A 14,111-nucleotide genomic window follows, 5' to 3' on the forward strand; every position below is an offset into this window, starting at 1 on the left:
TTTTATTGTTTTTAAATACAAAAATGGATTCAAGTCGCTCTAAAAATTTTGATATTTTTAAATTAAATGATTTTATACTTAACGAAGAGTCCGATTCGGATCAAAGTTATTTTAGTGAAACAGATGCTTTACAAAGCAACTGCAGCTATTTTTATACTTTTGAAATAAAAGAATTTCTTGAGCGTGATAAATTTAATGCAATTCATATAAATATAAGAAGTTTAAAAAATTTTGAAAATCTTTGCAATAGTTTTGAGGAAAATCTAACTATTTTTAGTGTAATTTGCCTAACTGAAAACTGGTGTAGTTCTGATGACTCAAATTTAGATAATAATTTTAAAATACCGGGCTATAATTTAATTTCATTAGGGCGGAAAACAAATAAACGCGGCGGTGGTTTAATTATTTATGTAAAAGAAAACCTACGGTATTTTGTTAGGCATGACATGAGTATTTCTGACGTCAATATAGAGGTTTTAACGATTGAAATATTGAGCAATTAAACTAAAAACATTGTTATTAGCTGTTGTTATCGCCCACCTACAGGCGAAATTAATACATTTAGTTCATTTTTACATGACGATATTGTAAATAAAAGCAACCACGAAAAGAAATTACTTTACTTATTAGGTGATCTTAATTTTAATTGCTTTGAGTATCACGTCAAAAAAGATATTATTGGGTTTTATAATGGCCTATTTGAAAATGGAGCAGTTCCTATAATAAACAAACCAACAAGAATTACTCAAACAACAACTTCCTTAATTGATAACATTATAACCAATGATATTTTTAATAATTCGCTTAAAAAAGGCATTATTAAAAGTGACATACCTGATCATTTCCCTATTTTCTTTTCAATAGATATTTATGCAAAAATTTTATATAATGAAAAAAAATCATTTAAAAAACAACTTTTTCATAATAAAAACCTAGAACCTTTTAAATATCAACTTTCTTTAGTTAATTGGGACCTTATTAACTTTTCTTAAGACATTAATTTAATATACAAATCTTTTTTTTAAATTTTTTATGAAATCTATGACATCAATTTTCCCAAAGTAGAAATTAATTACAAACATAAAAAAATTAAATCGCCATGGATTACTAAAGGTATTCTAAAATCATCTAAAATTAAACAAAAACTTTATATTAAATATTTAAAATTGAAAACAACTGAGAGTAAGACCAATTATAAAAATTACGTAAGACTATTTGAACGCCTAAGGAAAAATTCAAAATTAATATATTACACTAATTTACTTGAAAAATACAAGTTAAACTCTAAACGCACTTGGCAACTAATAAACGAAATTACGGGTAACACTAAAAAAACATCGCAATCTTTGCCCTCAGTTATTAAAGTAGATGATAATTTTATTCTTGATCAAAAAACAATTGCTTCCGAATTTAATAAATATTTTGTATCTGTAGGACAAAACCTAGCCGAAATAATTCCAAACCCTAAAAATCCATTTAAGGCAACATATGACCCTCTAAACTCTCTGAAGAGTTTGAAAGTGCTTATAAATTGTTAAAGTCAAATAAAGCAGTTGGTCCAGATGATGTCAACGGGAACGTTATTATAAACTGTTTTGACGTTTTAAAAGACATACTTTTCCAAATTTTTAAATGCTCTATTAATCAGGGAGTTTTTCCTGATGATTTAAAAATAGCAAAAATTATTCCTATATTTAAAGAAGGAGAAAAAACTAATGTTAAACACTGTCGTCCAATTTCTATTCTCTCTGTTTTTTCTAAAATTTTAGAAAGAATTTTGTACAACAGAATATACAATCACCTTTTATCAAACAATTATTATATAACATGCAATATTGATTTAAAAAAAAGAATTCAACAGAGCAAGCAATTATTCAGCTTACAAGAAGTATATCAGACTTATTTAATAATTCTAAATTCATATTGGGAGTATTTATTGATTTAGCGAAAACGTTTGATACCATTAACCATAAAATTCTTGCTAAAAAATTATGTTTTAAAATTCTTAAAAAGTTATTTAACTAATCGCAAACAATTTGTTTACGCCGATGAAACATTATCATCAAATTTGTTAAATATTGCATGAGGAGTTCCTCAAGGATCCATATTAGGACCTCTTCTTTTCCTTATTTATATTAATGATTTATACAAAGCATCGGATTTAATAACAATTATGCTTGCTGATGACACCAATTTATTTATGTCACACAAAAGCACTCCTACTTTATTTAGTTGCTTTAATATCGAGTTAATCAAAATATCTGACTGGTTTTAGACTAACAAATTATCTCTTAACATTGATAAAACTAAATGGGTTCTTTTCCATTCTCTTATCAAAAAACATAAACTGCCAAATAACATGCCTCATCTTGTTATTGACCATATACAAATTAAATAAGTAACAGTAACCAACTTTCTATGTGTTTGTATAGATGAAAATCTTACATGGAAAATTCACATTAAAAACTTATCAAGTATAATTTCAAAAAGTATAGGAATATTATACAAAGCAAGAAATGTTTTAAATGAACGAACTTTAGTACAATTATATCACTCAATTATTCATTGTCACATAAACTATGCAAAAATTCTTGGGGTGGTGCAAAGAAAATTAAACTTAAACCTCTTTATTGTCAGCAGAAGCATGTAGCACGTCTCATATACTTTAAAGACCGTTATACTCATGCCAAGCCTCTATCTAAGTTTTTAATATATATGAGCTTAACATTTTTAATATTCTTTGTTTTATGTTTAAATGTAAAACCAATTCATCCCCTATTTCTTTCCATAATTTGTATTTATCGAAAGATAAAAATAAATACATTTTGCGGAATGATAATTTTATTAAGCAGCCCATTTTTCAAACAAATCTTTTTAAATTTTGTATTGATTATCGCGGACCATTCTTATGGAATAAAATAGTTTTGAAAAAATTTTACTAAGGATTTTCTTTTAAACAAAAGCTTAAAAAACTCATTTTTACAATCGAAGATGTAACAATATACTTTTGATATTTTTTTTTTAGTGATCTTCCTTTTTACCCCCTATTTAACTATTGATTTATAAAAATTATATATGCATCATTAACAACTGTAATATATAATAATGTATCTTGTATTTGTAACGGAATATTTTAAGTTTCTTACTTCGTTAATTTATTTTTTATCTTGTAAATATCTTATATAAATAAATTTTAATACAATCATTTCTTAGCGGTACTCGACGACAAGACCGTACTCAATGCCGTTAATGCAAGTTCTCAAACTTTTTTGTCTTGTTTGTTCTCGGTGATATCAAACATATTTTTTTTCCGGTCTGCAACATTTGTTTTTAAACAATATGAAATGTTAAGTTTTAAAAGATATGTTAAGTTTAAACAATATCTATATATATATTGTTTAAAACTTAACATATCTTTTGCGATGGAGTATGAAAATATGTATATATATTTTCTACAAAAAAATAAAAAATATATATATTCAAATAAAAAATATATATTAATCTATGATAATTTAAAGACCGGAATTTTAGTTTAATAGTTTTATGGCATTATAAAATAGGGATGGCTCACATCACAGTAATGTTTGAATTTTGAGCTTAGACTTTTAAATAAACCTTAAGAGGTTTAACTTTAAAAGTCTAACTAGTCGTATGTCAATTTGTGTGTTCTTCACACTCATACTAATAAAAACTTTCATATAAAATGGAAAAAACAGATTTTAAACTTGAAATAACTAATTTTTTTCGACCTTTAATATGTTTGCAGACATATGACTGGTTAGAAATTAAACATATAACTTAAAACTTGTTTGAAAAAGTTGTTTTCTCAGTTTAATGTTTTATCTTCATTGAGAGCAGCACTATTTTATACCAAAATATGGTCCATCAACTATAAAGCAAAATTTTATATCTAAACTTGAGTAATTAAAAAAAAATTTAACTTTGTTTGACTTTGGACAAACTAAAGTGCTAGGAGAAAAAAAAACTTTTTTTTCTAAAAATTATTCGGGTTAAAAAAATGCAGCGAAACATAACCTTTTTATAACAACGCAAAATTCGTGTATTTTCCAGTACATGCATTAACCGCGTTGAGTATGGTCTCCTACGAGTTCCCGCGTTCTTTTATTATTTAATAACGATTATTATATATATATATATATATATATATATATATATATATATATATATATATATATATATATATGTTTTTATTATTATATATTTGTATTTTAAATATTGTAACGAAATGCTTATTTATAATGTAATAAAGAGAACAAAAAAAAAAAAAAAAAAAAAAAAACTAAGTTAAGTTAGTTGTTTTTTAACGCGTAATAAATTTATTACGCGTTACAAACCAATAAAACAAATATAAAAATAATTAATAACGTTTTTAATATATTTTATTCTATTAAATATTTAATATTTAATCTATTTATATTTAATAGAGTTCAATCTATTAAAGCGTTCTTGATATAACCTAAAGAAGAATTACTTGAAAGTTCTATAACTAAAAAACTATTGATAATATTTTGATCACAAAAATAATTCGTGCACGACTAATCACTATCGCCTATAATTTCATGTGGCTGTTTGATTTTTTAATATTAGAAAAGCATATATATTGTTGATTAAAATTAAAAGTATTGTTTAATTGAACTTAAAAAATTTCATTTTTTTAAAAAAGACTAATGGAACGGACGAAGTGGGGTTGTTCAGCAATGACATTTGTCGCTGATAGGTTAGTGATTTGAGGAAGTCAGATTTTTGACTGGCCCTTCGCAAGCTGATAGAGTTCCTCTTCGTTGCTCTCTTTCTCACAAGTCTGGTTTCATATTATTCTTGAAATATAATCCAGCATCATCCTGGCTTTTAATGGTGATCCTGTCTGGTTTAGGCATAAGCAAAGAAGCCTAGTTGCTAATAGGTTAACGATTTGAAGATATCTGTTCACTGACTGGCCCTTCGATAGCTAATATTCTTTACTACTACTTTAATCATTTCAATGCTGATTTATTACTGCTAATACTTGCTCTTTCTTAGATTTTTCTCAAATTAATATTATTTTTTATACTACTATTCTATTTCAAACTTTTACTATTATAAATACTTCTATTTTTATTATTGTAATTATTATTATTGTTATTATTGTTATTATTATTATTGTTATCATTACAATTATTAATAGAATTGTTAATTTTATCGTCAGTATAATTATTATTATTTTGATTATTATTACCAATAACTGGAGTTTTTATTATTATTGCCTATTATTATTACTGATACTTATTTTACTATATTATTTACAATGTTGTTACTGTATATTGTTATAATCTAGTTATCGTTTATTGCTATATTCTAATTAGGTATATAAAAGTCTTATATTCTAGATAGATGTATATAATTAAATTGAGCTTTGTCCTAAATATATCAAACTTCTTACTTAATTATTATTCCATAAAGTTTTTTTGTTAAGCATTGTACTGTTTACGTTTTTTTTGTGTTGCTGTTTTTAGTTTTTCATTATGGTGTTTACTTATAATTAGTACCTGTACAATATGAAATTATTCATTGAAATGTAAAACCTATTTCAGAATACATTTGATTTGATTATGACGACCCATTTTCCATGTTTTTGCCTAAATTTTCAAGGTCCGCCAAAACTATAAGCAGCATTAAAACATAAATATATTGCACCAGCTACTCTTCCAAATAAAATAAAAGTTTTATAAGTTAAAAATAAAGAATAGCTCAAAAAATTTATATATTAAAAAAGAAAAATAACTTAGAAACTCTTCTAAAAAAGCTACTTTTCCAATAATACTAATTTCAATATAACCTTAAGTAAAATTACCTAAAAATTTTATAACAAAAAACTATTTATAATAATTTGATAAAAAATATAATTCGTGCATTACTAACTACTGTGGCTTAAAAAAAATTTATGCTGCTAATTGGTTATCAAAATTTGAAAAGCGCTTGTGTTGTTTATTTAAAGTACTTTTTATTTGAGTTTAATAAATTGCTTGAACCTGAATTCTGAATGTTCTATTTTTATAATAAAGACTAATGGAACGGACGAGGTTGGGTCGATCAGCAATGACACTTGTCGCTGATAGGTTTACGATTTGGAGAGGAGGGATTTCTGACTTATTCTTTACTAGCTGATCTAGTGAATGACCCTCCTTTTTCGATATTTTAAAACTTCAAGTTCCAACTATCCTATGAGCATTCTAAACACATAAATTTATTGCACGTTACACCAGTAACTCTTCCGAATAAACTAAAAAATTAATAAGTTAAAAAAGAAAAATAGTTCAAAATTCTTGTAAAAAAAACTAGTAATATTAACTGCACGTTACACCAGCAACTCTTCCAATTAAACAAAAAAGATTTGTAAGTTAAAAAAGAAAAATAACTTCAAAATTCTTGTGAAAAAACTGTTAATAATAATTTCAAAATAAAAGTGACTCATCACAAAAAAGATTATTAATTAGATTTTGGCGCCATGTTTGTTTTTAAAAAGATAAAAGCATTTAGGGTAAATACGCCAATTAATGGCCATTAACCATTTACTGGCCACTTTTAAAAGCTTTTCTCATAAAAAACTATGATACAACGTTAAAAACCTTATATGTTAAAAACCTTATTAAAAATGTAACAATTTTACGCTTTGTTTTCTTAAATTCATACTTTAGAGTCTTTTTTTTGTGCGTTGCAAGTATTTGTGCCAGTCCATTCAGGAAGGAAAAGAAAGATAAATATCTTATGTACACTTTGAAACAAAAGTATTTAGTTGATGTTTCACATATAATGTTTTAACTGAATTAGATTAATCCTTTTCTAATAAACCATTTACTGGCCGGTTAATCCATTTACTGGCCATGGCCAATAAATGGTATCAGGTATAAAAATTTTTAGTTTCATATTTTTATATAGGATTTTCTCACACTTAGTTATTATTCATGTGTGAGAAAAGTTAAGTTAAGATATTAACAAAATCCACATTTAAAATAATTTCTGATTTTCTGAGTTCATTCTACTTTTAAAGTTACTTTCTGAGTTAATTCTACTTTTAAAGTTACTTTAAAAGTAAAATGCTCAATCATTTTAAAGTTAGTTTTAAAATCATTTTAAACTTTAACTTACTTTAAAAGTAGAATGAACTCAGCAAGTTTTAGTTAATTATAATTATAGTTAATTATGTTCTGATAATATTGATTCAATAAAAATACACCATTAAAGTAAATATATGATTTTCCTAAATGTATTTTATGAATGTATGTTTTTATTTTTTTATTTTTAATAGATAATAATATTATATGAAACCATGAAACCAGTTATTTCAACAAGGATAATAAAAAAATGCATGCTATGGACTGAGAATAACATGAAACTAGCAGTACATGCAGTTGCATCAGGTATGTCTCAACAGAAAGCAAGTGTATCATATAAAGTTCCGCAATTGACAAACCATAGTCTCTGGAAAGTCCAAAATAGGAGCGAAACCAGGGAAAAAGCCAATGCTAGGTGCCTTGAAGAAAAACATAGCAACATAGAGTGTGTCTGAAAAGGGCTGGACAAAACGAGGTATTGCGGAGTTATAGTTTGAGAAAACATTTTTTCCAAATATTGGCTCAGTAAGACCACAGATTTTAATCCTAGATGGACATGACTCACACAATTTTGTTGAAATGATTGAGCTGGCTATCGTAAACCAAATTGAAATTGTTGAGCTTCCAGCTCACACCAGCAACTGGTTGCAGCCTTGTGACAGAACAGTTTTTAAGTCACTGAAATCTGCCTATTCTGAGGAATGTCAGATAATGATGAATGACTACCCAAGCGTAGTAGTTTGACATTCTAATTTTTGTGGTTTATTTTCAAAAGCGTGGTAATATGCCATGACTGACACAAATATACGCTCATGATTTAGAGCTTGTGGAATTTATCCCTTTAATCCAGATGCTAATCCTAAAGAGGCATATATCCCAAACATTTTATATAGTAAAATTTCAGATGCTGTCCCAGGTCAAAATGTATGCAACATTTCAACATTAAACAACCTTCCATTATTGTCTGATCTATCAGAAAACAGCTTTGCGATTAACTCGCTGTCTTCTACCAAACCAGAAGAAGAAATTGAGTTTATTGATTTTTTAATTAAAGACAATGCTGTGCAATATTCAAATATTGTTGCAGAACACAGCTATGAAAAAATCAAACCGGTACAAGACAATGAATTTATTGATTTTTCTGTTCAAGACAATACTCTGGGTTTGAATATTAATACTGATATATGTCTTGAAGTAGTAAAAGTAATTGAATCAACATTAGATTCAAATGATAAAAAATTTTTTTTTACAAAACATTAACAGATCTTCCATTTCCATTTACTAATTCATCTTGTCCATCAGACAAAGATTCAGATGTTCTTACATATCCTTCTCCACAAGTTAAACAAACAAACAAAAAACTCAAAAAACTCTAATTTAAAGTTTTTTGTTGTGACCTCAGAGGAGGCTTATAATGCAAATCTTGAAGATAGGGCTTCAAAGGTAGCTACTGAAAATAGAAAAGTTGAAAAACATAAGATTTTGCAAAAAAAAAGCTAGATTTTATATCAAATTTGAAGAAATTGACCAAAGTGAAAAAAGATGATATTTTATAAGAAGGTGAAAAAAGATGATATCTTATAAGAAGGTTGAAAAAAAATATTTTATAAGAAATTTTTTTTAGGTATTTTTGTTCATGTTAATTCATCTTAATGAGTGTATAAATAATTTAATTGAACAAGTTATCTTGATTTTATAATGTGCTTTTTATTTTTTTTTAATTTTATGATAATAAATCAACTACAATGCCCTATTCAATCAAATACAGCTAACGGCCAATAAATGGTTAAGATGGCCAGTATTTGGTAAAATTGTTTACCTTTAATATCAGGGTTATATATAATTTTATGTTATTTATAATCACAATAATTTTTACTTAAACTGTCAGAGCTTTTAATTTTCTAAAATTTTATATATGCAGGGTTCCCACTCGGCATGCAAAACTTGCAAAGCATGCAATTGTTTACATTGTAGGCATGCAAAGCATGTAAAAGCATGCATTTTTGTTAATTAAGCATGCAAAAACAAAAATAATCAATTTTCAAATTAAGTTTCTAAAAATTCATTTATTTTAAAAGACAACAGTGTAATTGTTGTATAAAATTTCATTTGAAAAGAAAATGTCTATTAATAAACAATGTTTTATTATTATTTACATTTTATTAATTATAATAATTTATACTATTAAATTTATTTAAAACTGCTTTTTGTTTGAAAATTTTGGTTAATTTAGATTTTCTAGATTTAATACAAACTAAAATATATAAATGGGCAAGACCATTTACCAAAAATCTTGGGAAAGTAGATTCATATGGGTCACAGGTGTTAACAACAATTTAAGTTTAGCACATTGCATTTGTTGTAGGACGTCTTTCAGTATATCTGCCAGTGGCATTAGTCAACTTAAAGGTAAAAAACATGTTAGCAAAGATCCTTGTAAAATATCAAACAACCAAAAGCAGTTCAATGAATCAGTCAGACTTTCAAATGTTAGATGTTCGAATGTCCATATAGATGATCAGATCTCTCATGCAGAAATTATGCAAGCTTTACATGTTGTCAATTGAAATTATAGTTTCAAGTCAACAGAAAATGACAACGCAAGATTTACCTCTATGTTTCCTGATTCAGTTGTGGCAAAGTGTTATAAGCAAGGTGAATCAAAAACTAAATATCAAATACAATTTGGAATTGCCCCTTATGTTAAAAGTATGTTAAAATCTGATATTAAAAAAACACAACTACTTCAAAGTTTGATGAGACAACAACAAGCAAGTAAAAAAACAGTATGATGGATATCTCCAGTATTGGTCAGACAAAAAGGGAGAAATTGTAGCGCCATATTGTGGTTCTCTGTTTATTGGTCATTGTGACCACAACTAACTAGTTGAGCATTTAAATTTTAAACTGACTTGGAGTTAGATTCTGCATATCTTTTACAAGTTGGGATGGATGGGCCAAATGTGATTTAGATGAACTTTTTATTGATATTCACTTTTTTTTTAAGTTGTTTAGTGCCAGATGTGAAGGTTATGCTAATTTAGTTGATGTAACTAATTTGGTTGCTAAGTTTGCCAATAAACATATAGAAACGCAATGGCTTTCTATGAAATATCTTGCTGTTAGGATTTTGGAACCAATGGGTGAACCTTAGAGAATATTTTTTAACATTTCTTCCAAAACAAAAAAACTTTAACGCTTTGTTCAAAACAGACAGATACAAAAGAACTAGTGAAGCTCTGCGCAATGATATTCAGACTAAAGGATATTTAGGTTTTTGTGCTTTCTCAACACAAAATTTTGAAGCATTTTTAGTACAATTTCAAACAGAATCTCCAATGATTCACATACTTTATCCTGCGAAGTGTAAGCTATTAAAGTTTTTACTTCAAAAGTTTATTCTTCCAAAAAAGTTAAAAAATGATAATGGTGAGTTCAAGTCACAGCCTGAAATTTTAATGATTGATTTCTGCAAAATCAAAAACCATAGAAAACTAAGTTCAGTTGAAGTAGGAACAAAAGTCAAATTGCTGTTGCATGGAGCTGCTCTACCTAATTCAGTAGATGAAAAATTTAGGACTGAGTGCAAAGAGTTTTATATTGTTTCTGTATCATATTTACAAGAAAACTAACCTTTTCATGTTTCACTTTTAAAGCATGCTCAATTTCTTCATCCAAAAAAGTGGATTGCTCCAGGTGCAACAAGTGCAATATCTAATTTAACATTAAAAGTTGCTTCAGTATTAGACAAACGACTTAGCCCGGTTTTTCATCTAAATGAGACTTCTTCAACCAAAGAATCTCTGTGTGATAAAGTTAGAGATCAATCGTTGTCTTATCAGAATGAGGTAATTCCAGAACGTTTTTATAAATTTACAATCATCTACTACATCAGTCGCTCAACAGCAAACATCATATTGGTCTTATGCTTTTAGTACTTGTTACTTAAATAGTATAAACAAACAATCCAAATATAAGCAAATAGATAATTATTGGAGTCAAGTGGGCACTATATGTGATGAAGCTGGCAATTTAAAATTTCCTCAGCTGCTTGCACTTTTTAAGAGTGTTTTATCTCTTAGTCATGGCAACAGTTCACCCGAAAGAGAATTTTCTATAAATAAGTGGTTTATAGGAGCTCACAGTACCAACTTGAAAGAGGACACTGTTATTGCATTGAGATAAGGTATGGTTTAAATAACAATATTTTTATCTTTTTCTTTTTTAGTAATATTAAAACATTTTAAGATAAATAGTTTGATTTATTGCAACACTTTTTTTAGTTAAAGATGAACTTAATCAAGTAGGTGGAGTTATAAATTTTCCAATAACAAGTAACTTAATTAAATGTTGTAAAGAGTCTCATCAAAGATATAAATTTTATTTGGCTGAGCAAACTAAATTAGTAAAGGCTGAATCAGAAAAAGTAAAGCAAACAGAGTTGCTGACAAAATCTTTACAACAGCAAAAAACAGATCTCGAACTTATTGAAGCAGATATAAGGTATATTGTTTACCATTGTTTTAATAAAACTTGTATATTTTCTTTATTTTATTGTTTGAGTTTTGTCATTGAATAAAAACATAACAAATAGGACTTTTATTGAACAAAATATTTAAATTTTATTAAATAAAGGGTATTGATGAAGGTAATGGAAAACTTCAGCAAGCACTACTCAAAGTAAAGTTAGATAGAACTGTATGCCAAACTTCACAAGCTATGATTGACATGGGAATAAAGCGTAAAAGGGAATTACAAATAAATCTTGACAATTTAGAAAAAAAGAAAAAAATAGTGATATAAAGTTCTAATGAAAAAACATTTTTTTCTTAACTTTTTATGTTATTTTTAATTTAGTAAAGTATCAAACTTTATAAATTTTGGAACATATAATATATTATTAAATTATATTAATCTACTATAATACTAAGTACATTTGTTTTGAGTATAAAATCTGAAAGAAACCTGTTTTAATGCAAGATAGTTATTAAAACTTAAAGTAAACTTTAACAGTTAATGTTGTTAACATGAGTTTGTGTTGAGTGTAATATATTGACTAAAATTTTGTTGGCTTTGTTTTATATATATATATATATATATATATATATATATATATATATATATATATATATATATATATATATATATATGTATAGATCTATAGTTTGTTGTCTTTGGGAAGAGCGGAAGGAAAAAAGTGATTCTTACGCCAACACATACGTCACTTTTAATTACTTTTGACTTTCGTCCAACATTTTCATCTTGAACGAAAGTCAAAACCATTAATTTAATTACAAATTAATTGCTATATAAAAAAACCACAAAAACGCAAATTTAATTGACCAGAATGTTTTTAAAAACATTCTGAATGTTTTTAAAACATTTTGAATGTTTTTAACAATATAAACAATGTTTTTATTTTTATTTTTTTTAATAAAATGTTTTTATTTTTATTTTTTTTACTGTAAATCATGCGCGGAGTGTTGCTACATCGACTATCTTATAGCCTGACTCGCAAGGGAGTGCTGCTACATCGACTGACAAATAGCCTGACTCGCAAGGGAGTGCTGCTTCATCGACTGACAAATAGCCTGACTCGCAAGGGAGTGCTGCTACATCGACTGACAAATAGCCTGACCCGCAAGGGAGTGCTGCTACATCGACTAAGGGTTTAGTTGGGGCAGGCAGTCTATCATTATAAAAAAAAAAAATTCCGGTCTTGCATTTTAATTTTTACTTTTTGTCAACAAAATATGAAAAAAAAACTTTCGGACAACATCTAAGGGTTCTATATATATATATATATATATATATATATATATATATATATATATATATATATATATATATATATATATATATATATATATATATATATATATATATATATATATATATATACACACACACTACCGGCAATTAATTTGAGACAAGCGGTTGAAAATAGTATATACATTTCAAAAATAAATATATCTGATTATCATATTTGCACTTCTTTATTTTTGGATCAAAAATAAATAGAACACAATAAATAAGTGGATAGAATAGGATATGGGCATTTTTGCACCCAAAAATTTGCTTATGTACAAAAGTACACAAAAGAGTATGTGCTGAGTTCTTCCAGCATAAAAGACAATACAAGTATTATTTTTAACTGTTACTTAATTTTGATTAATGACTTGTAATTGATATTGAAAATATAATTTTTCTTATCAGTAGCTTCTTGTAGATACTTTATGTAGATCCAATATAGTATATAATGACTTGCAAATGAATATACAAATATTGTATTATTTGAACTGTTTATTTTTTTTTAGTTTCTATTTTGTCGTACTAAAATGGCTCCAGTTCGAGAATTAAGCTTTGAACAGAAAGTTCGCATTGTTTTACTTGATGAAGGTGTTTCAGAAAGAAAAATTGCCGTAAGAATGAAAGTATCAAAGACTGGAGTTCACAAAACAATCAAGCGTTTCAAAGAAACTGGTCAATATTGTGACTTACCACGACCTGGACAGCCTAGAAAGATAGATGAACATGGTGATTGTCGTATTACGAGATTATCTATGTCAAACAGAAAGTTAACAGCTCCACAAATAATGAGAGAATACAATGAAACTGCTGAAAAACTTGTGTGTGTCTGGACAATAAGAAACCGCTTTTTGATGAAAGCTGGACTTAGAGGGACTGTAGCTGCCAAAAAAACCGTTGCTAAGGAAAGCAAACAAGGTGAAACGGTTACAATGGGCTCGCAAACAATTCAACTGGACAATAAGTCAATAAAAAGCAGTAGTATGGAGCGATGAGTCCAAGTTTGAATTATTTGGCAACAAGAGAAGAATATTTGTACGCCGGCACCAGAATGAACGTTACATTCTGCAGTGCATTGTGCCTACTGTTAAGCATGGAGGAGGTTCAATAATGGTATGGGGTTGTTTAGCAGGTCACAAAATAGGAGATTTGATCAGAGTTCGTGGAATTATGAAAAAGGAGCAATACAGA

The 14,111-nt window shown here is 27.1% G+C and overlaps 2 protein-coding genes across 2 annotated transcripts in view; one reads left to right on the plus strand and one right to left on the minus strand.

Moving 5' to 3' along the window:
• The window catches only part of LOC124819278 (uncharacterized), an 87,582-nt gene that overhangs the window by 39,129 nt on the left and 34,342 nt on the right, over nucleotides 1–14,111 (minus strand). The gene's annotated exons all lie outside the window — the stretch shown is intronic.
• Nucleotides 13,451–13,915, plus strand: LOC136090919 (uncharacterized). Its single transcript, XM_065817896.1, has one exon. It carries the CDS (start codon nucleotides 13,451–13,453, stop codon nucleotides 13,913–13,915), a length of 465 nt encoding a protein of 154 aa, XP_065673968.1.

Source organism: Hydra vulgaris, chromosome 14 (assembly GCF_038396675.1).
Source record: "Hydra vulgaris chromosome 14, alternate assembly HydraT2T_AEP".
NCBI classification, from domain to species: Eukaryota; Metazoa; Cnidaria; class Hydrozoa; order Anthoathecata; family Hydridae; genus Hydra; species Hydra vulgaris.